The sequence below is a fragment of the Egretta garzetta genome, unplaced genomic scaffold, assembly GCF_000687185.1.
Source record: "Egretta garzetta isolate BGI_Z169 unplaced genomic scaffold, ASM68718v1 scaffold425, whole genome shotgun sequence".
NCBI classification, from domain to species: domain Eukaryota; kingdom Metazoa; phylum Chordata; class Aves; order Pelecaniformes; family Ardeidae; genus Egretta; species Egretta garzetta.
Window position 1 is genome coordinate 1,523,297 of NW_009259796.1, and position 21,097 is coordinate 1,544,393.

The following is a 21,097-nucleotide window of genomic DNA, read 5'->3' on the forward strand; positions in this document are numbered from 1 at the left end:
GGGTTTGCCGGCAGCGACAGCGCCTCCTCAGCGTGGCCAGATCCCACGTACCAGGAGAACACGGCAAAGCGCTCAGCATGTTTAGGCTGTGCAGTTGCTATAGAAATTTACCAAATGAGCGTAAAGGGCTTTTAAGTTAAGCACCAAATTGTTACAGGGTTTCTAAAAGACAGCATTCAGTGAGCCCGCAGGAAGATTTCCCTCACGGTGCCAATTCCAAGGGAAGGTACCGCCTAAGCCCCATCCCTGCTTACAGCTGCACCGCATGGAACACCGTCCGCTAGGAGCAGGTGTTTGGCAAACAACTAGGTATGGTGGCGCTTGGAATCTGCCACTGGAGGGAGCAAGCATCAGTGAACAAAGTACACCTAATTATACAAAGTCTTCACTTGCAGCCATTCTCTTGTGCCATCCCTTTCCTTCATAGAGGGAAGCACGCTTAAAATTACTACTGGAACAGAGTTAGTGACCAAAGTGTTCCCGTATTGCCCCAAGACGGGGTGGTGGCTTTTAAACAACCAGGAACAACCAGAAATATTCTCAGTTAAGCAATAAAATTCAGGACACTCAACCCCAAACTATTATTTAGTTTTAACCCCAATTTAATTAGAACAATTAGTCAATTAGTTTTAACTCCTTATTTAATTAGAGAAGGAAAAGCAAAAGCAAAAAAAATACATGGAAAATATTTCCCCCTTGCACTTCTGTTGGGCCTCTTTTACAAAAAGTTGCCCTCCAAACAACAAAAGGGTGTTACGTGGGATAGAAGCCTGATGTTACTGGATCTTTAAACTAGGACTACTAACGATAGCAAAAGCTTCCTATGGAGAGGCTCCCCACCTCAGCCAGGCAGTCGCAGGGGACACTGGGACAAAGGTTTGCATCACGGGGAACTGAAGGCATGTGAAAGAGAAAGCCAAGGAATGACTCATTAAAAAGTCATCATCTCTTTGACTTTTATATTCTCCGACTATAACTTGACAAGTCATAATCTCTTGACATACAGCTAATAGATGTATGTCAGAGAAAGGTAACAAGTACTTCATAACTGATTAAGACTATTTTTCCTCAAACTAATTTAATTATTCTGTTAGTTTTGGTAAACAATAATTATTTAGAACTCCTGAATAAAGCTCCCTAAGTAAGATTCAACATGTGTAACTGATATAAAAGGCTAAAACCTCTCCAAACATTGAAAAACTAAGAAGCCGTAAGTAAAATTGGGAAAATGCATCTAGACATCCTTCATGTTTTTACAGTATCAATGCAAGTGGGGCCTGTCTCACTGCAAGATGAAGCAAAACTTCAAAAAAGAAATAAATGGAGGCGCAGGTTACTTCTACAAGCTCTTACTGTAACAAACACATACCCCTCTGACTCACTGTACTGCATGGGAGCGACCATAAGCCAATTTCTTCATGCAAATCTTAAACTCTGTTTAATACGTTAATAAGAACTTAGATGCATCTTGAAAAGGAATACCATATATAGGTTGGAAAAAGGTAACATGAGTCAACTTGTATAGCTGCAGTCTATACATAATCTCAGCTATATAGCAAGTATTAGAATTGCTCAATTTATGAGAGCCTTATGATACACAAATTTTACACCAAGTTTGCAGTGTGATAAAAACAACGCAGTAAAGGAGACAACAGGTTTTCAGACATGCATAGCTTATCCGTACATGACTTACCTGGCATTATTCTGTGATAAATAACATTCCCACACAGGCTCTCCTTGTCTACCCAAAACCTCTGTCACCTTCAGAGAATACTATTGCCAACATGGCTAAAAGCTACAAGTTCATCTTAGCACAGACCAGAAAGATTCAATTTAAATTGAAGATTGCTGACACCCTTCAAATCTATCCTATATATTGCACTGCAATGCTGGTAACAAGCCTGCATAACCTCTACCACCACCCTAGTCTTCCTCTTCAAGCAAGAGCATGCAGGTGCCATTTCCACTGTCCAGAAGGCAAAGAATTCACACACCCAGGGTCACATACCAATTACTGCAGCAGCTATGTCCCGTACTTCTGCATCTTCTGTGCTGAAATCCTCAGTCTCCTTGGTCTCTGGAAAGCCTGACTGGTCTTATCTTTTACTGGAATATCAAACCAAATGAAGGAGTGGAGGCACTCCAGGGACCCATCCATTGCTGTAGCAAAGGAAAGGAGTTATTATGAAGTAAAACCAACCAAACAGCAGAACATCAGGGACAAGAAGATCATCCATCGCTGGGAGCGATGGCAAAACCCACACCATGAGTAATTTATATTGACTATTTGTAAGCAATGCCATCAGACTCGGCATGTTTCAGTCAGCAACAAGTACGCTTTAGAGGACGCCAAGCAAGAGGGGTTTGCCCCAGTTACCCAGCCCCGAGGGATGGGAGCGCTACAGAACCAGCAGACCTAATTACTAGAAAGAAAACATCTTGACATTTTCTAGGACCAGATTATTAGTTAAAATTTTCAAATTATCAATTAAACTGTATTTGGAATAGGTAACATTTTTTCTTTTAAATAAAAGATATTCTTAGCTGCACTTCTGTTGTGCGACTGACACATAGGAGCCTCTTCACTCACCCCAGGCTCCAGTAGGAATGGAACTTGCCGCTGGCAGAGCTAACAGGATTCCAACTACTGGAATCCAGGAGGGCAAGACCCAAAACTTGTAACACATCTTTTTTCTTAACTTCCCCTTCCTTAGCTGTATTTTGTCAAGATACATCTACCCTTCTAACTGCTTCATCAAACTCTGTTTAGCGTTTTATCCACTTCCTTAGCTCTACCATTTTAACAAGTTTTAACTTTATGAAAGTACTGATCTCAGGGTCCTTAGTCAGCTTGCATTTAAATAAGAAACAGCCCACTAATTGCTATTGCTCCATTAGCTGCTGCAGCCCACATACATAATTCATTAAGCCCTGCCTGGAAACTTTGAACAGACAGCCCAAAATGAAAGCTATGACCTTTTGGCAAATTTTGCTGCAATGATTTACCATATGACCATTCTTAGCAGTTCTTCCTGTACTCCTGCCAGAATTTACCACTCTCCTTGGAGTCAACAGACAGAACCACATACAATGACATCAGTTAATCTAGCATTTTAGCTTTGTGGGTGATTTGAGTTTTAAGGCAGTGATAGGTTGTTTCTTAAGCAGTTCCACTCTTGCTAAGTCATCCTGCCCTCACACTGCAAACTGTTGTACCAACACAGCTGTTCTTGTGGCTCCACGGTGAACTATCAGGCTGAAAAATAACATGGGGGGAAAAGTTTCAATCAGATTAATTCCTTCATAAGGTTCATAATGTGGCGATACAGTTTGGCACGACCCAGCAGGAACAAGTAATAAGAGACTGGTTAAGCCAGCTTTTTCACTAGAGAATTGCACATCAAAACTGCGCCCACATACGTGAGGTTTTGCACTGTGCCTGAGGCACAAGCAGTCCTTACTTTCTGCCAGCTCTGTGACAGAAGTAGCCTTTGATAAAGAGTGCGGTGGATTTCAGGACAATCAAGTTTTAAGGCAAGAATTTATCTACCAAAGCAAGTGACATGAAAACTGGTATACTTACTCTGTTAACGTTTCATTATTTGCCCATGCTTTTAAACCCTTCTAAGTAATATCTACATTTGGAGATGTACAATGTGTATATACGAGATAATGGTCCATAACCCTCTGGATGTCTCTTAAGGAATTACAATATGGACTAAAAATGACAGAATTATGAATTGCTTTGAGAAAATAAGTGATTGAGTCTCATATATGTATATATGTCTGTGTGTACATGTGAGGAATGGTCATTTGTACCTAGAAAATCCAGGGCTGAACAGCTCTTTAAAAGAACATTGATTCAAAGTCTGGAAATTCACAGGAAAAAAAATCTAAAAATAAAGAGAGGAAAATGGTCATCAATGAAGTTTAAGAACATGAGAATGGATATACCAGAGGCTGAAGGGATGAAAAAGCACTTAAGAACTATTGTTTCAATAAGACCTAGACACTTAAGAAAAAAAAAAAAAAGAAGAGGGGGCGGGGATTTTAAAAAAAAAAAAAAAAAAGCAAGTGTAAGGAAAAGGAAAAAACTTAAACACAGAAAAATCTAGAAGAACGAACCATCTCAGTATAGGCCCAGTAAACTCACAAGGTTCCAGCAGCCTACACTGCTCTCCATCTACCCTGCTGAGTTAAGTTTCAATGACTGACAAAGCATTTCAGCTGTTTCAAATAAATACGTACTGGAAGAAACATCAGGAGTAATAGTACATGTCATGTTCTATCCCAAATTAGTGCTAAATCTAAAACATGCATAGGTTACTCTGAAATAGATCACTTACTTGAACTGGAATCAGAGTTCTTGCTTTACCCCGTACCCTTAACATGTTAAAAGTCGCAGACTTTGAATTTTATTGCTTTTGTTACTGGCACAGAAATTACATTTTGGCTTTTGATTGCTAGCCATTGTCTTTCTCACCATTACACAAAATACAGGACTAAGGGTGATTATCAACTTCCACAAAGCAGTGCTGATATAGTAATGCTTACTGACCATATTATCTTTTAAAGCAGAAATGAAACAGGAAATTTGTAAATTACAGAAAAATGAGAGCAAACACCCCATCAAAAATTGGCAGCAATAAGGAACTGTTGTTGGAACCACAGATTCTTTTGTTAATAAACAACAGCCACTTACCTCATGGTATTCGATCCTTCAAAATATATATCAGTTACAGTCTCAATATTCATGGGTCCTCATGCACCTGAATTTGGATTCTTTTGGCCAAGAGTGTGTATTCAGACTGCCCTTATGCCCTTGGTGTCACTGTGTCCCCTTTCCAGAGACAGAAAGAGAAGAACATAACTCTCTCTCAGTAGTAAGGAAGGCTGATTATGGAATACATATGGAGATCACATCTCAAAAAAAAAAAAAAAAAAAAAGAAGAAAAAAATCCCTTACTGTAAGTAACCATTCCTTCTTTGAGATTCCTCACTCTCAGAGGTCATCTATATAGTAGTTCAGGTGAACTAAACTAAATTGAACAAGAGTCACTTAATTTTTGAACATGAGTGCCCATGCAAGTTTTATTATGCACAAACTGACAGATTTTAAAGTTATCCCTTTTCTTGTTTTAATTTTCTTCCATGCTATATATTGAGACGGAAAAAATAATGAGGCAGTACTTGCTGTGCAGGGTAACTGCAGTACTTAAAAGACCATTGACTAATATTTTGAAGACAGCTTAAGAAATGCAAGATCTTGGTATCTTCATGTTGAGTAATATGACTTGAATACCAGCCAGACTGTCATTCTATACAGAACATTGTTACACGGAGTTGCAGCAGCTGGTCATGTTAAGAGCCTACTCCATTGTTTATGCTAGTTGCTTTAAACAAGCTAATTCACACAATCTATGGAAGGAAAATAACATCTCTCTACAAGAAAAGCTGGTGCTGCAGTTGGCAAAAGACAGATCCTAACAAAGTTCGTAACTCACAACCAAAAGATACTAAGAATTACCTGGCCTGACTACAGTGTTCATTATGCTTTAAAAGGGAACAAGTACAGTTTGAACATAATCTTAGAGATAACTTGTCAAAGAGAACAAAAGCACATGATATATTTACACAATACAAAGGTAAAGAAATTTATTTACCCTCTCTAAAATAAGGGTAAAATCTAGTAACATTAATTTGGCAATTTTGAATTTAAAAACCCCGCTATTATTGGTAGTGAGGAAATTAATTATGAAATGTAATTTGCCATTTGTCTCTTGAAGAAATTCAAACACGTTACACTGGTTTTAGTGCACTTTGACATTATGCTTCATTCAGAAGCCCTGTTGCAAGTGACGTTCTTACTCTACTCTAGGAAAAATCTCAGCACAATGTTTTGCTCCAGATAGAAAAAAAGGCTTCACATTACATTGTGAAATATCTCCAGGTACCCATGGCTCCTCCTGTTTTTCAGCTATCAGCTGGTTTTGCACCTTTGTTAAGAACCACTAGAGCTGAACTTGCTGCAAAGTAATCTTACTGCCTTTTTAACAAACTTTGTATCTTTAACTGAGTAGTAGTTGAAAGCCACTAAGAAACAGCTCAGAGGTGAGCAGTTGCTGCTTCTGAGAATCACAGAAATTTGGCTTAATGAGATTTAATTTATATCTTAAAATTCTGGTTTGGAGCATACAAAAGTTCCCATATAGTATTTGGAAATAAAACAGTGAAAATAAGTAATGTTTCTTGTTTCAATATTTAATCCAAGCAGACACAGACACAATTTATAAAATTATTCTATTGCATTAAGGTTTTATATAGCATTTAACTTTTATGAATGTTTTTCCTTCAGTGTATCATATATTCATATTTTAAAATATCTTTGCACAGTCCTTTGTGCAACTACATGCTAAAAATCTGCAAATGCACACTTAACACTAAACAGCACAAAAAATACATTCTGTATCCATTCATATGCAAATTTAAAACATTTCACTTGGCAGATAGACAATGAAAAGTTATTTTAAAAAAATCAGAAACTACAAAAATGCGCACATAAAAGTCTTCCCTTTTGGATTTTTAGTAAAATACTGCTCTGTATAAGATCTAATGAAAAACTCCAGTGCTTACAAAATACTTTATATCTATGAGAAAAACAAATGCTTAAATTTGTATCTGTATGAATTAAACATAATAACCTTGTTAAAATATAAAACTGAAATCATAGGGGACATGGCATAGGTCAATGCAGATATTGTATCTACCGGGACATGTAAAACTGTAATTAACTGGGCACCAGGCAGTCAGTATCATAGAATATATAAACTGAAAACTAGGGACTAATACAATATTCAGCAGCTAAAGAATTAAGTGTTTAACCAGCTGTATATACTTAATATAGCAATTCTACTTGAAGAGGGAGAGGAAGTCTTAGTCTGAGGTAATTAATAATAAAAATTGCTGTGTCTACTGGTGTTAAGAGCATAGTGCCCTTCATAACTTCGCTTCTAAAAAAATCTGTGTAAATTGGCTATCCAGATATGTCAAAATTCTGTGATGCAAGAATCTAACGTAGTCTCATCTCACAGAAATTTCTAAACAGATCTTCTCTGATGATCAGATTGTTCATATAGGATATTGGGGGTTAACATCTGTGTCTCCTAACTAAATTTTAAATAAACGCTTCTAAAATATTGGTGTGTCAGCATCATGTCAGTCTCGTGTTGCTCATGACAGTAAGTCACCTAAACGCACAACTTTGATGGAACATGGCTTCAAAGCCTCTTGAGATTAGATTGCTATACAGAGAACAACAAAATCAACGTGTATAGAATATTCTACAAGGTTTGTGATACTAAGTAAAATGAAATAAAATTTCTTAACCTTGTTTTTACCTCTGTGACGCTTTTCATAGGGCTTGCTGCTATTCTACAAATACTGCTGAGGCAACAACTGTTTCGGAGAAATCAATATAAAAAAAAATCCTATAACATGGTAACAATGTGAAACTTGGTACTGCAACAAGAAATGGAGGCAGAGAACAAGGTAGGGGAACTGAAAGTCTACAGGCTTGCAGATCCAACATGAAACCTGTTTGGAGGCAACAAAATTCATCACTAAAGCATGCTTTATTTCTAAGCTTCCTGGTCCTTAGAGGAAATATATTTTTTCTGGAACAGATTAAAGAAGAAAAATGAAATTTAATCAATGTCAGTAAACGCCACCAACGGAGGCTTCAAATTTTCTCTTAGACTGAAGATTTCTTATCAACGTCAATAAGAACAGTACACATAGGTTAAAAATAGTACAGGGACCTTTGAACCTTCTTTTTTTTCCTATATGAACTAAGAATGATGGTGTTAATGTCTTTTACAACTTAGCTCCCTCCAAAAATACAGGTCAACTTTTTGTCTGAATATTCTTATGGAACCAATAGTAACAGTTTCTGATAATTTAATTTCGCTACACAGAACTTCTGTCACAAAACTAAAAAATAAGTCTTACAAGTCACTAGCAACAGAAAATAACCCACCGTAGAGAAGGCTTCAGGGCACAGACTATTAGAGGGAGAAATGGACTCTAAGTAAACGTAGCTTTGACATCCATACTACACAAATTAACATCTTTAAACTCTGGCCATTTTTTTAATTTAGAAAAAAATCAGGATATCACTAGCATTTTAGGAGGCTATGCAGATCTGTAGTAGTGATCTATGCTATTTTATCACCAGAAAAGAATGAAATTGATAATGCTGCTAGATTAAAAAATTAAATGTGCTTTACCAGAGAGATCTCCCCTTTGCAAATCTATTTTTTTTATTCAATACAACCTATAAAGTAATCTCCTGGAACAGATTCTCCATCAGCAACCACTTTTTGCCACTGTAATACTAGCGATACAATAATACCTTCAATTTTGAAAGTTGTTGCCCTCTGGTATAAAACCTAGCAGTTCATAGTTAAGTGAATTTGGCAGTTCCACTGTAGTTAGGTTTTAGTCACACTGATTCACCTCAGAAGGACCCGGAGAGCCAATGTTAACACTGCATTTATATAATTTTTCCTTTCTGTCTTATTACACTATTTAAAATGAAGCTAGAATACAAAATATCATACTAAACAATGTTTGATGCCCAACTTATTACCGCTCCATATCCCTCCCAAAAGGCACGGTAATTCTGAATTAAGGTTACCACTGTTATTGCTGCTTACCCAGTATAGTCTGTAAGCCACTGTTTAGAAACCTAGGCACAATGGATGGCATGGTAACCTTAACTCAGCATTTCCTGGCTTTTGCTAATTTAAGTAAAAATAATTAAGTTTTAACATATTTTTTATAGTTTTCGTAACCTGAAAATCATAGCAAATAAAATGTATTTCGTTCTATACTATACTTAAAGTGGCTGGTCTTTTTAATAGAGCTTTCTGATTTTTTTAAATGATAGAACATAACAGTGGGGGAAGAGTTAAAGATAAAATACACCTAGCTACCATATTTATCCTGAAGATTTTGGTGCGCCAAAATTGACAGCCAGCTTTCTTGGCTTTCGCTTGCTGGAAGTGTTTGGTGTTGATTTGTTATGAGGAACGCTTGGAGTAGCCACATTGTCTTGAAATGAAACAGTGGATTGAGCAGCTTGAGGAGATTTTAAAGGAGCTGAAGAACTATCTTGCTGAATGTGGTCAGAAGACACTGGCTGTTCATTCTTTAGTGGTGCAGCTTGAGGGGAACTCTGAAACTCCTTGAACTCAAAGTTTTTCTTGCTAGCAGCCCTTTTTTTAGTTACCTTTAAATTAAATAAATATTATTTAACAGAATGCATTCTCAAAAAACTCCATATATTCCACTTTTAGAAAACATGCATACAATTTTTTACAATAATTTTCTACTACTACATAGTGCTTCACAGTGGGGTTGTTGTTGCATTCATCACGTAAGCACATTTTTTACAAAAATAGAAAATTAAAACAAACCTGCCAATCTTACCTGCAGAGGTATAAACTGGTTGTGAGAACCAACTGGTATAGTTCCTGCAAGAGACACGTTTCCTGGATAGGAGCCAGGATAATAATGTTTAGGCACTGGAGTTCCCCAGGACACTGGACCAAACATGTGAGATGACGGAGGCATTATATTAGCTGTGAAAATAAGTAACTTTTAGCTTTCTTTCCTCAAAAAGAGGATACCAACTTCCCAAGACCCCAGAAGTACCCCAACTACATTTGTCTGCAGTTTCTTTTTCCAATAAAGCCTCATATTCTTCATATTCACTTGAAAATAGCTAAGAATTTATTTATTACAAAAAACATCTCAAACAAACTGTTCTGCTTTTACAGAACTATACCTAATGATAGCACAGTTAAGAGCACTAAGTTGCAGCATCTGCATTTCAGAGCACACATAACTTTGGATCTTTGCATCCTTAGCTGAGCAAACTGTATTACTAGAAGGCTACAAAAGTTTAGGCCATCCTTTTGAAACAAGTCAACAGTATAGAAACCCTGGGGAAAAGAGACGTAGCAGCTGCTGTGTGGGTTACTAGGATGCTACAATGGTGCTGACTCATTAATTACTAGCTGTGAACATGAGCTTTAGTAGAATACAAAATAGACGGGAACCAGAAATGCCACCAGGATTTTTAAGAAATTCTGGGGGGGGTTACTTACCATGCTAGTGTTTGGCAGTGTACAACAGGATTGTGATGCAGCACTTCAGCAAAAGTTGGTTATAAACAAATAAAAACACTAACGCATGCATAACCATTAACTATACAGGGGGAAAAAAATCCATGTAGAAAATCAAGAAAGATATTTCTTACAAATTCTGGACTGGGACGATCACCTTTGAACTAATTACTATTGTTTTGAAGGAAAAAAACCAAAACCAAAAAGCAACTACGACTGAATGGACAAATACATTCTTGAGGAAAAGAAATAATTGGGAGATACATGATTCTTTGTATTGAATTAATTTGCATATTGATGAGAAGAGGTTCATGAACAGTTTTCAAAGCAGTTCAGACATACTACTACATACACAAAGACCAAAACCAGGACTTTATGGAAAGGAATTCATTTTCATACAAAGAACTACCACAATTACAGGATATCATGACAGTATTCAAAACATGTACTAGTCAAATACTTACCAGGGGGTTGTGCAAATACTGGAGGAATAGATCCAGGTGGTACAGGAACTCCCAGTGGTTGGTAATTTGGAAACACTGGTGGAGGCGGAGGTGGAGGCAAAGGGAAGTTTACTCCTATAGAACTCTATGAAGAAGGAAACGGAGGATTACAAACAGAAAAAATGCAACAGAGACCAAGATTTTAAAAGATTCTTTACATCCTCACCAAACGCTGTAAAGCAAAAAGCGCAGCTTTCTCCTTCGCTTCAGCTTCAGAATGACACTGCGGTCCATGAACCAATAAACCATTTGATAATTTTATGTGACAAACTGTCATGGTCTAGAAAAATGAGATAAGATTTTTGAGGTAATTTGTATTGCTGACAACCAAACTGTGAGACAGAAACAGAGGATTTGTTTGTTTGTTTTTAAAAATGGCAACAAAAGGTTTATTTTTAGATGGATTTCAGTGCTCAGTCCAAATGTTTAACATAGGGCAGTTGAAACACAGTAGAGAATTTTAACTTTTTCAGAACAAGCTTTTTACCTGTGGTGTTTTTAGGAAAGAAAAATCTGGTTGCGACATTCCAACAAGCGAGCAAATACGAGAAAGTTCAGAAACAGTAGACAGTGCAGGCTGAGGGCAAGCAAAAGGGTGACCTCCAGTTTCCAGTGGTGGTGTTTTCTGAGGGCCTCCAGTGCTATGAGGCTTGTTCATATAAGCAGCTGACAAAAAAAAAAAAAAAAAAGCTGTATCACAAACATTTCCTGTACTGGAAGGATAGCAACTTTGTTATTAGCAGGAAAAAAGGCATATTTTATTTTTTCCTGGTATTTTCATATCTAATTAACAAAAACCAGGAGACTATATATAAAGAGATTCTACTACTACATTTTCAAAACAAGTACTATACTTCAGCCAAAAGGTGAGGCTCTATGAGCTGATGTCTAAACATACCCATTTTTTTTGTTTGTCTGTATTGCAAGGCAGCTCCATGGCAATCCTGTCTACTAGGGGGAGCAGGAACATCATTAACTTGGGATTTCACTTCATTCCTTGTTTCCAGGTCAGAGCCATCTATCTTCAAAATCTCTTTCAGCATCTGTGTTCCTTTCTTTAAAAATAAAATAAGCCATTCAGGTACATGATGGCATTCAGAGAAACACTACCTTTTTACTCTGAATATCATAACCAGTAACAAAATTTGAATTTTTGTTTTCCTATCAGTTACATTTTATCAAAGCACAGATAACAGATTCTTAGCATAAAGAAATGTGTTTGTTAATTTTGTTTGAGAATAGCTAATTAAAAGCTCGTCAATATGTTTAAAAAGGCAGTATGAGGTTTCATGGATTTTCTTTAAACAGAAGCATTGATGCTAAGACAGCAGATGCTAAATTGCAATGTAATGATTCCTGCAGTATACAGACCATAGCAAATGACTGTGGTGACAGATGTTCTTCATTTGTAGCTCTTGCTTCCTTGGAGTAAGTCTGCCCTTCATTTTCTTTGGAAATTTTCAAAGAAGCTAGAAGGCTTTCAAGTTCATTGTCCTTCTTAAAACAAACAAACAAAAAAATAGGTATATCAACTTAGTATATTACAAGCAGATGCAAGAGGACAGTTATATTAATTTGAGATTAATTTTATGCTCATTGAGGATTTTTTTTCTCTTAGTTTGGGCAGATGACAGTCATGTCTGCTCAGAGTGCAAACAGGTATCTAGAGACTAAATCAAGTTTTGCATACTAAAAAGATGCAAGCATTGACCAAGAGAATTGATTTGAAGAATGATCAAGGTTATACAGGCTTGACTTGTATCTGTTATAAACATGAATTTGCACACAAGTGACCCAGGAATCATTGGAATAAAATGGATTGGAAACTGAAGTTATTCAAAGAGCACACGAAAATCAACTATCTAGATACTACCTTTCCACCTGTGCAGGGACCATCAACTGCAGCCTTCTGAATTACAGGCATGCTGGGACTTTCATTCCTCTTCAAAAGTTTGACATTGTACTTATTCACACCTGCAAAATTCTGAAATAAACTGCGGCATTTATTATTGAATACTAATACTCCATTATTCATTATAACAAAATCATATTAGAAATGCATCTGCAAATAGCTTTCACAAGCTAACATTCATAGAGAATTTCAGCTTCTGAAAACCTAGCATTTGTGTTTTCCCACTACAGCATAGTTTTTAGAGTCTCAGAGGAATCGGAAAATCATTTGGTATCATCACGATACATCTTACGCACTTTGTCTCATTTTCTGTCTATAAAAATCTCTAGAGAAAAAAAAAATCTCAAAATAAAATCTACATAGCAAAAGAATCAATTAAGATGCCAGTTAAAGAGAAATCTGTAGAATGATTAATCAGATCAGAGTAAAATGAAAAGAAAAGAATACATTTACTCAGTACAGAAGAAATTACCTGTTTGTTTGATATTTTATTATGTGGCTGACTTTCACCTCTTGTAACTTTGGAATCTTCTTTAACTACAAAAGAATGCATTCTTTTGAAATGCTCTTAAAAACCCATAATAATAATCAAGGCTCAAAAAAATTAATAACTCCATACAAGTACAGAGTTGCATTAATTTGAATGATTGCATCAAATGTTTAATTTATACTTTATAGGTCATTTGGTGTACACTTTTCTTGTAGGATAAAATAAAAAGTGCAATAATAGATCTAATTTTATATTCTACAAATATGATCACAAGCACATTTTCAAAGCTAAGTCGTGGGGGTTTTTTTTGTTTTGTTTTTTTATCAGATGCGTGCGAAGTCAACATAATGCAGAACAGCTTGATTAAAAGGTTGAGAATTAAGCAAGGAATAAGCTAATATGCACACCAGGGACATTATTTGACAACAAGTGCAATGTAGTGTTTATATAACCATAATAAACTACTTTCTGTTGATAACTACAAAAAACTCAACAGGCATTTCAATGAAGATCAGATAAAGCAAGTAGTTCTCTCAAAACAAAGTTTATAATTATAGTACTTACATTTTTTGTATGGCTCCTGTTTTCTTTGCTGACCTTTAAAGCTGCTGTCATCGAATCCCGGCTTACAGAACTGATTGCCAGTTCCCAGCTTGATATCCTGAGGTAGAACTGCACCCTAGGATTTCAAACATCAAACCTCAACCAGAAAACTATGTATCTACCATTTACATAGTAGTCTCACATGATTACCTCTTTCTAGAGGTATGCATACCTTGTGTCACAATACTTTTATCCAGAGGATTTATTTGTTACATTAATTAGAAATTTTTCTGATTTAATGAACTGATGTACAAAATTAAGTACCTTCATATTTTGAACCTAGGGATCTGTTCAAAGTTTATATACTAACCTTCTCATGCATGGTTTGCTGAATGTGGTGAGACTTCCCAGAACTCTGCAATGATTGCCATATGCTGCAGAATTCATCATCTTGCTTACTCCGTGCCTGAGAAAATAAGAAACAACACCCCCAACAAACTCAGTAGCTATAAACTCAACTTTTGAACAGCTAATCATATACAAAGACATTCTGAAAATCCTACGGTCCAAATTTAACAGTGCTCAGACAACAGAAGTTTTCATACTGACACTAGAATTTGCAGGTATTTAATTTATGAAATAGGCTACTGTGGTGGGTTGTACTTATGCAACAACTTTTCCTAAGAATCATTACTAAACTGAAGTGAGCTTAATTTGTTTTGAGATTGTTTTTGTTTTGTTATTAACAGCAGTTATTAGCATAGGAAAGATCACTGAGTATAATTAAATTCAGATGACAATTCAAAATGGTTTCAAAAACATGCTCTCATACTGACAGTATTCTTAAATTTTAGTATTAATGCCTTATTTTGTAAGACCTTATCAATCAGGCTCAATTGCTTAATAAATTACAGGTATGTTACCACAGAACTGAAGCCCTATGTAAAAAACAACAATTTTTAAAATCTAGAATCTAAACAAGGACAACACGAGTTAGTACACTCATTCAAGAACTGGGACAAGTTCTGCTCCAGTCTGTACCTGGACTAAAACATCTGATGTATTGAAACAAAGCCATCTCTTAATCATGACAAAAGGATACCCACTCTAAACAGGAGGCCAAAATAAATATTGAGACATTTGGGTTTAATACTAAATGAATCAGAACACTCACTTTATTTTTCTGATTGCCACTCAAATATGATCCTTTCTGGGGTGAGTTAGAGTTGCCCTGATTTTCAGCCCTGAGATTGTAATGCTGTCTTCCATTCAGTTGCTAAATCGTTAAGTGAAAAAAAAAAAAAAAAATCAGACGTGTTTCATTGCCTTAAGTTTTCTTTTTAAAAGCAGTTTTTCTTGTATAGACTCAGAAAACATGAGACAATTCTTCTCAAACACACTTACAGCAACATGAAGCTACCCATTAAGCTAATTTTTTTTGAAGAAGTCACTTATTAAAAAATAAAGCTTAATTAAACCAATGAGAACCCCAATTCACCTGCAATTTTTCCTCCATTACTGTATTTTCAAACAAAGGAAATCATAACCAAAAAGCAAAACTGACAAGGAAATCATGTCTTCTCTTTCTGACCATGGACAAGCTTGGCCTACAGGAAGCGCTGCTTGGAACAGAGCTTTAAGGAAATATCATCTCTGCCCAACAAACCATTTGTTGACACCAAATGTGGTATCACTGCTCCAAACTAAATATTTGTCTCTTGGAAATGCAACTTGGAGCTACACAAAGCAAAAAAAAGAAGTGTCAATAAGGAACTTTTGGTCCCTTTCATTACTGGATCAACTTATTTCTCAAAGATAAGGATTATTGTACTTCTAATATACTGACATAAAAACTAAATTTTGTTTGTACCAATGAGGAGAGCAACCACGGTCATAATTCAGCTTCTAGGGAAAAACATTTTTGTACAAATGAAAGAAAAGTCTTACTTGAGTAGGAACAAAAAGAGAGCGTGGAGAATGGTTTAGGCCTCCCAGATGCACTTTTTGCGAGCGTACAGATGACAAATCAGATGCATATGAATTGTAGCTATTCACAGCTGGCTGAGGTTTAACTATAGCCGTCAGCTTTTGATTTCCCATTTCTGACCGACTACCATGAGACAGATTAATTAAGGCACTTGATGGCAGACGATAACCTCTGGCAGGCGAGCACCTTAAGAAAAGCAAATTACATAGGTGTTCCATGTAAGTTAATTGTTGACATTTCAAGATATCTGATTTAACAATACTGTTGCCTCTATGCCAAAAGATAATGATTCAAGTTGAACAGCAGAGGCTGAAAACTGTATCCAATATTGAAATCTAGTTACACACAATGTTAATCCCATTGTGCTGCCCTTTGGCATCTGGCTGTCAAAATCAGAAAACAACAGTAATTACTACTACTCCGAGTTTATGTTGTACCTTTCAGGGCTAAGCTCAAAGAAATTTTAAAGATGAATGAATTGTTATAGCATAGTTCTGTAGTAAATATTTCTGTAAAAAGTTATGAACCAGGAAACAGTATTTTGTTTTTCTGAGATGAAAACTGAAACCAATAGCAGAATTATAAATGGAAGTTAAGCAGCATTTAGTCACTTTTATATCTTCCTTTACGATTCTGAACACTGAAGATTATCCGTGTTACAGGGCATATTCTTGCAAGGGATAGGATTGTGTTATGCTTGCTGAACACCAGGAATAGGTAAGATTCTCCTCTAATTTCTGTAATAAAAAACTTAATTTATCGAAGAACAACAGTAAAATGAAGCCTGCTGTGTAAATCAGCGCACTTAGAAGTTTACCTGCTTACTGAAATACAGAGAAGTTATTACACTTTTAAAAAGAAAAATATTAACCATGCCTCCACCTCCTAAAGAACAGTTTAGGTTTTTAACGGTGGTTAGAATTTAGTGCCTAGTTCAGAGTCCCTCTTTCAGAGGAACAGATGATTACTGATTATTTTTAATCTATGTTAAAAACATACTGATATCAACCTGTTTTCTACATATTTGTTTTAGAAAGACATTTGGATCTAGTGCTTTAGTCTACTGGTTCATACTTGCTTTCTACAAATCAGAAGCTTCTAAATATGCAAAAAAGCCTAAAGAGCCTTTCCAAAATACAACATGCTTCATAAAAATTATGACTACTCAAAAAATTGACCAACACCATCGAGAAACAAAGTTTTAAAAAGAGGCATTAAAAATACTCAACCAAACCAAAGGCAACAATTTCATGCCATCAATACCAATAACCTCAAATGACTATGAAGCCCCTTGCACAAACCTTATAGTTAGGCCTCCAAGGAATTCTTCATCAAACAAAACTTCGAAGAGCACATCTGTTTCTCTGCTGGCTATAGAAAATGAAGTAAAATGTCATCCTATATATGTAACAGCAGCTGTTTTCATCTAAATTATGTAAATATCTATATTAGTTATGCAATAAATAATGAAAAGACCAAAACCTAACTAATTAGCAACAAAAAATTCCTTATGCCTTAAATGAGTAATTTCATTAACAACAATTCGGAAATTCTTCTCAAAGTCATATATGGCTGCCTCTTTAGATACACTTTTAACAGAGCCCTCAGCACAAGAAGGACATGGAACAGTTGGAGTGGGTCCAGAGGAGGGCTACTAAAATGGTCCAAGGGCTGGAGCACCTCTCCTGTGAGGACAGGCTGAGAGAGTTGAGCTTGTTCAGCCTGGAGAAGAGAAGGATGCGGGGAGACCTGATTGCAGCCTTTCAGTACCTAAATGAAGCCTATAGGAAAGACGGGGAAAATCTTTTTAGTAGGGCCAGCTGTGACAGGGCAAGGGGTAATGGTTTCAAACTCAAGCAGGGTAGGTTTAGACTGGATATAAGGAAGAAATTCTTTACAATGAGGGTAGTGAAACACTGGAACAGGTTGCCCAGAGAGGTAGTGGAGGCCCCATCCCTGGAAACATTCAAGACCAGGTTGGACGGGGCTCTGAGCAACCTGATCTAGTTAGCAGTGTCCCTGCTCACTGCAGGGGGGTTGGACTAGATGACCTCTAGGGGTTCCTTCCAACCCAAAACATTCTATGATTCTGTGAAATGTACCATGCATAACAACTTATTAACCTGCATCAATAGAACTGAAATTTATAGTAGCATGTCACAGTTGTCAGAAACTGTCCAGAAAAAGAGATGCAAGCCACCTTTACATTTAGACAGTCATAAACCAACAGCTTTAACATTACCTTCTAGCACAATGATAGACTAACACTCCTTTAAAATTATACTAGTTATTAGTAAATTACTAATTGTACTATATAATCATTATGCAGAGAAGAATACCTCTTTAAAAAAGCTGCGCTCAAGTCTAGTCTATTCAAGACTCTCATTCAGCTTGTGTTCAGCAAAGCAACTACTTAAATGCTAGGTAAGAAAACAATTTCTATTACTAGATCTCAAAACTGCTACACCCAATGTGATGCAGTAAATCCTTTTGTTTACCTTAAATAGATTTATGGATAATCTTCTTGTCAAAGAAGGTATAAATCCATGCCATTTAACAGAAATGGAGTATCACAGAGTAAGAACCAAATTCCAAATAAAACTATTTGAGACAAATAATATTTGATAAAGTTTTATGTTCAATGTAAGAATTAAGGCTAATACTTTTGGTTTTATTTCTACTTCTCTCAATTTTGCCCTTATCATCCCATAACTTAATTTTGTTCCATTTTTACAACCTGTGTTCTCTGTCTTCTTCTTGTTAACAAGGAACAAAAGGCAAATAATTTCTTATTCAATATACAGCTGTGTAACACATGAAATTAAAATAGAGTACCTGTAGGTTTAATTCAAAACAGTAAATATGTTGCTAGCATCTTCAAGTTGCATATACTTCATAGGTGAGAAATTTCTGTGCAGTCAGAACCATTATACAAAACACTTTTCGGAAGCCTGCTTTCACATTGCTAGCTGAGCTATTATATAACTATAATAAGCTGTTATATAACTATAATGTTAAATTATGAGAAAATATTACCTCCTTTAATTCCTATAATGGTACCTCGAAGACCAACTGGAACGGAAAAGTTCTCTCTCACATTGACAACACGGTCAAACAGCCTATATTCTGCATCTCGATCTGGAACAACCCCATTCTGTTGTTCTAATGGCTAACAATAACCAAAAGAGTGTGTTAAAGTTTGCAAAAAAATAGGGATGACAATCAAAATGCATTTATAACAATATCTGAAACACGCTATAAAACGGACTTTCTGGGGAAAAAAAAAAGTTAAAGAACATAGAATCTTCCCCCCAGACACAAAGCAAACCTTTTTTTTCTTGAAACTCACTCACTGCTTCTCCATGAGAAACAGCAGTGCTGTACGCGATCCAAGACAGACCAAGGGGAGCAATTTAGACAAAATAAAACCATCAAGTGTAACCTGCCTGTATCAGTAACACAGGTATTTGTGAAATACCAGACAAGATGAGCAGTTGGTCATATGTCAAGAACTGAACAAAAAGCAAAATAGGGAAGAAAAGAAATATGGAAAGTACATTTTATTTTGCCTTCATTATGCAGCCAGTAAGAACTGTAGAAGTAGGAAGGACAGAAGGTAGAAAAGAACTGAAAGTCAGTATAATACATGACAGAGTTTGTAGTTAGTAGAAATTCTCTCCTTTTAGAGACAGACTACTGTTCTCAAATTGATTTTCTAGATGGAATCATAGAACTTTTTCCTCCATTGATACTGTCCTAAAATTCCACTCTCTGAAAGTTGGTAAGCTTAGGCAAAATAAATACGATCTGGACAACTTAACTTCTAAAAAAACCAACCAAAAAAACCCAAAAAACCTTTCCACATCACTTACTCTGTACAGCAAATGGGGTTTCACAGTTACCCGCACCTTCTTGTTGCTCTTTCTCTGCTAAAGGAAAGGAACAGACAGTCATTACAAACTAGTATGGGAACCAACACTGGATTTCAGGTACAACAAAACACCAGAAAAGATAATGTACAATTCTTTTGTTTCCTTTATCTAAAGATCTACAGCTTTTATGAAGTCTTCAGCATGACTAAGTCCAGTATTTAAAACATGACTGATTTCTTACCAAAGCTTTTGGCTAATTCCAGAATTCACACCAATTTTATTATCATGACCTTGCAAGTAATTTCAAAGAAATCAGCCCATTATTTCATGTGGCTTTGCCTTAGTTTTTTGCTTTTCTTTTCCTTTAGTAATGTCCTTGGCCCGTTTTTTGATCTGTGGCCTTCAGGAAACAACTTTCTAATTTTCCTCAGTCCAAAAGAAGAGCTCTTCTGAATTTCTGGGACAATTCACATTGCAAATTCAGATCTTACATTACATTCTGTATTCTTTTTCTTTGGAATGGCAAGTAATCGTCAATTGTCTTATTCTAATTCAAGAACTTAGAAAATAACGAGCATCTGCTTTTTGGTTCACCCCTGCTCACAGTGATGTCAAGCCGCATACCTTGCATTTCTCTATTTCTTCTTCAATTTTCTCAACAATGGCTGCATCCAAAATTTGCAAGTCACAAGATGAGCGAGACAAAGCAGACACAGGATGTGCCTTTAACCAGGCAACAATTTCTTGAACTTTCTCAGCTCTAAATAAAAAGTACATTAATTAAAACTTTTAACTGCATACACTAAGCATTTTACCACATTCCCTGACCTAAACAGTCAAGTATTATGACATTGGCACAAATGCTTGTAAACATTCATTTAGTAACATAATTGAATCATGCAATACTGTTTCAAAACTATAACCTGAAGTTTTGTCTCAGCCAGAAAAAAAAAAAATACTAAAAGTATTCAGTAAATTACGCCTGCATAGAACCAACTATGTCCAGCTGTGATTAAAGGTTCTGTGACCAGCTGTTTCTCACAGCATGGGTAGAAAGAACTTGAGGGCATGCCTCTGCTAAAATGGAGCACAAACCTGAGATTCTTATAACAGAAGAGTCCCACAATGGTATATCCACCTGGTAAGAGTCCTGTGGAGTGCAGCATCACGCAGACTTACCAACTCAACCCTGGGAACAGGGTTTACTAGTTAATAATAAAAGTTTTTTTAATGTAATACTGTACCTGGAGCCAAGATTGCTCCTTGTCTCCCATGAAACTGAATGTGTACCAAAAATGTGCAAAGTACTTTAAATTCTGTCCACGTTATTTTTCAAATTCAAAGTGATCTTAAACAATTAAAATAATTATTGCTTATTTTCCAAAATGATGTTTTGGTGACTTTGTGACTATTCATAACTATGCTTACCGAAGGTTACTGTAAAAGCAAGAATTATGAAGTAGCCATTGAAAATGAGACGTGAGATAAAAGTTTGACAGAAACTTGGACTCCAAAGAACAGGAAGGTTTCAGTAACATAGTAGCCACTGTATGATCACCACCAATTTCACAACATTGACACCATTTATTTTACTTATGCTTGG

The 21,097-nt window shown here is 36.1% G+C and overlaps 2 protein-coding genes across 9 annotated transcripts in view; both read right to left on the reverse strand.

Annotated features, from left to right (window-relative positions):
• The window catches only part of GK5 (glycerol kinase 5), a 29,850-nt gene extending 27,755 nt beyond the window's left edge, over window positions 1-2,095 (reverse strand). Inside the window, exon 1 of the mRNA XM_009639751.2 lies at window positions 2,009-2,095. The gene's annotated coding sequence lies outside the window, so the exon portion shown is untranslated. The remainder of the gene's footprint in view (window positions 1-2,008) is intronic.
• Window positions 2,096-3,223: 1,128 nt separating this feature from the next.
• Window positions 3,224-21,097, reverse strand: part of XRN1 (5'-3' exoribonuclease 1) — a 37,506-nt gene continuing 19,632 nt past the window's right edge. The window contains exons 26-44 of one of the 8 annotated variants that reach the window (XR_004842149.1): window positions 20,119-20,254; window positions 19,495-19,551; window positions 18,659-18,791; window positions 16,924-16,993; window positions 15,583-15,808; window positions 14,810-14,911; window positions 14,006-14,101; window positions 13,657-13,771; window positions 13,075-13,139; window positions 12,564-12,674; window positions 12,062-12,187; window positions 11,589-11,745; window positions 11,178-11,356; window positions 10,857-10,970; window positions 10,652-10,775; window positions 9,490-9,641; window positions 8,994-9,289; window positions 4,703-4,840; window positions 3,224-3,256 (exon numbers count right to left, since the gene is read on the reverse strand). Coding sequence is in view for 7 of the 8 variants with exons in the window: in XM_035895306.1 (XP_035751199.1) it covers window positions 8,999-9,289; window positions 9,490-9,641; window positions 10,652-10,775; window positions 10,857-10,970; window positions 11,178-11,356; window positions 11,589-11,745; window positions 12,062-12,187; window positions 12,564-12,674; window positions 13,075-13,139; window positions 13,657-13,771; window positions 14,006-14,101; window positions 14,810-14,911; window positions 15,583-15,808; window positions 16,924-16,993; window positions 18,659-18,791; window positions 19,495-19,551; window positions 20,119-20,254 (2,254 nt within the window). In the remaining variant the exon portion in view is untranslated. Of the gene's footprint in view, window positions 3,257-4,206; window positions 4,841-4,866; window positions 4,924-4,982; window positions 5,040-5,074; window positions 9,290-9,489; window positions 9,642-10,651; window positions 10,776-10,856; window positions 10,971-11,177; window positions 11,357-11,588; window positions 11,746-12,061; window positions 12,188-12,563; window positions 12,675-13,074; window positions 13,140-13,656; window positions 13,772-14,005; window positions 14,102-14,809; window positions 14,912-15,582; window positions 15,809-16,923; window positions 16,994-18,658; window positions 18,792-19,494; window positions 19,552-20,118; window positions 20,255-21,097 lie in introns of those variants that run through there. The other 7 variants (XM_035895306.1, XM_035895307.1, XM_035895308.1 and 4 more) reach the window with 7 other exon arrangements.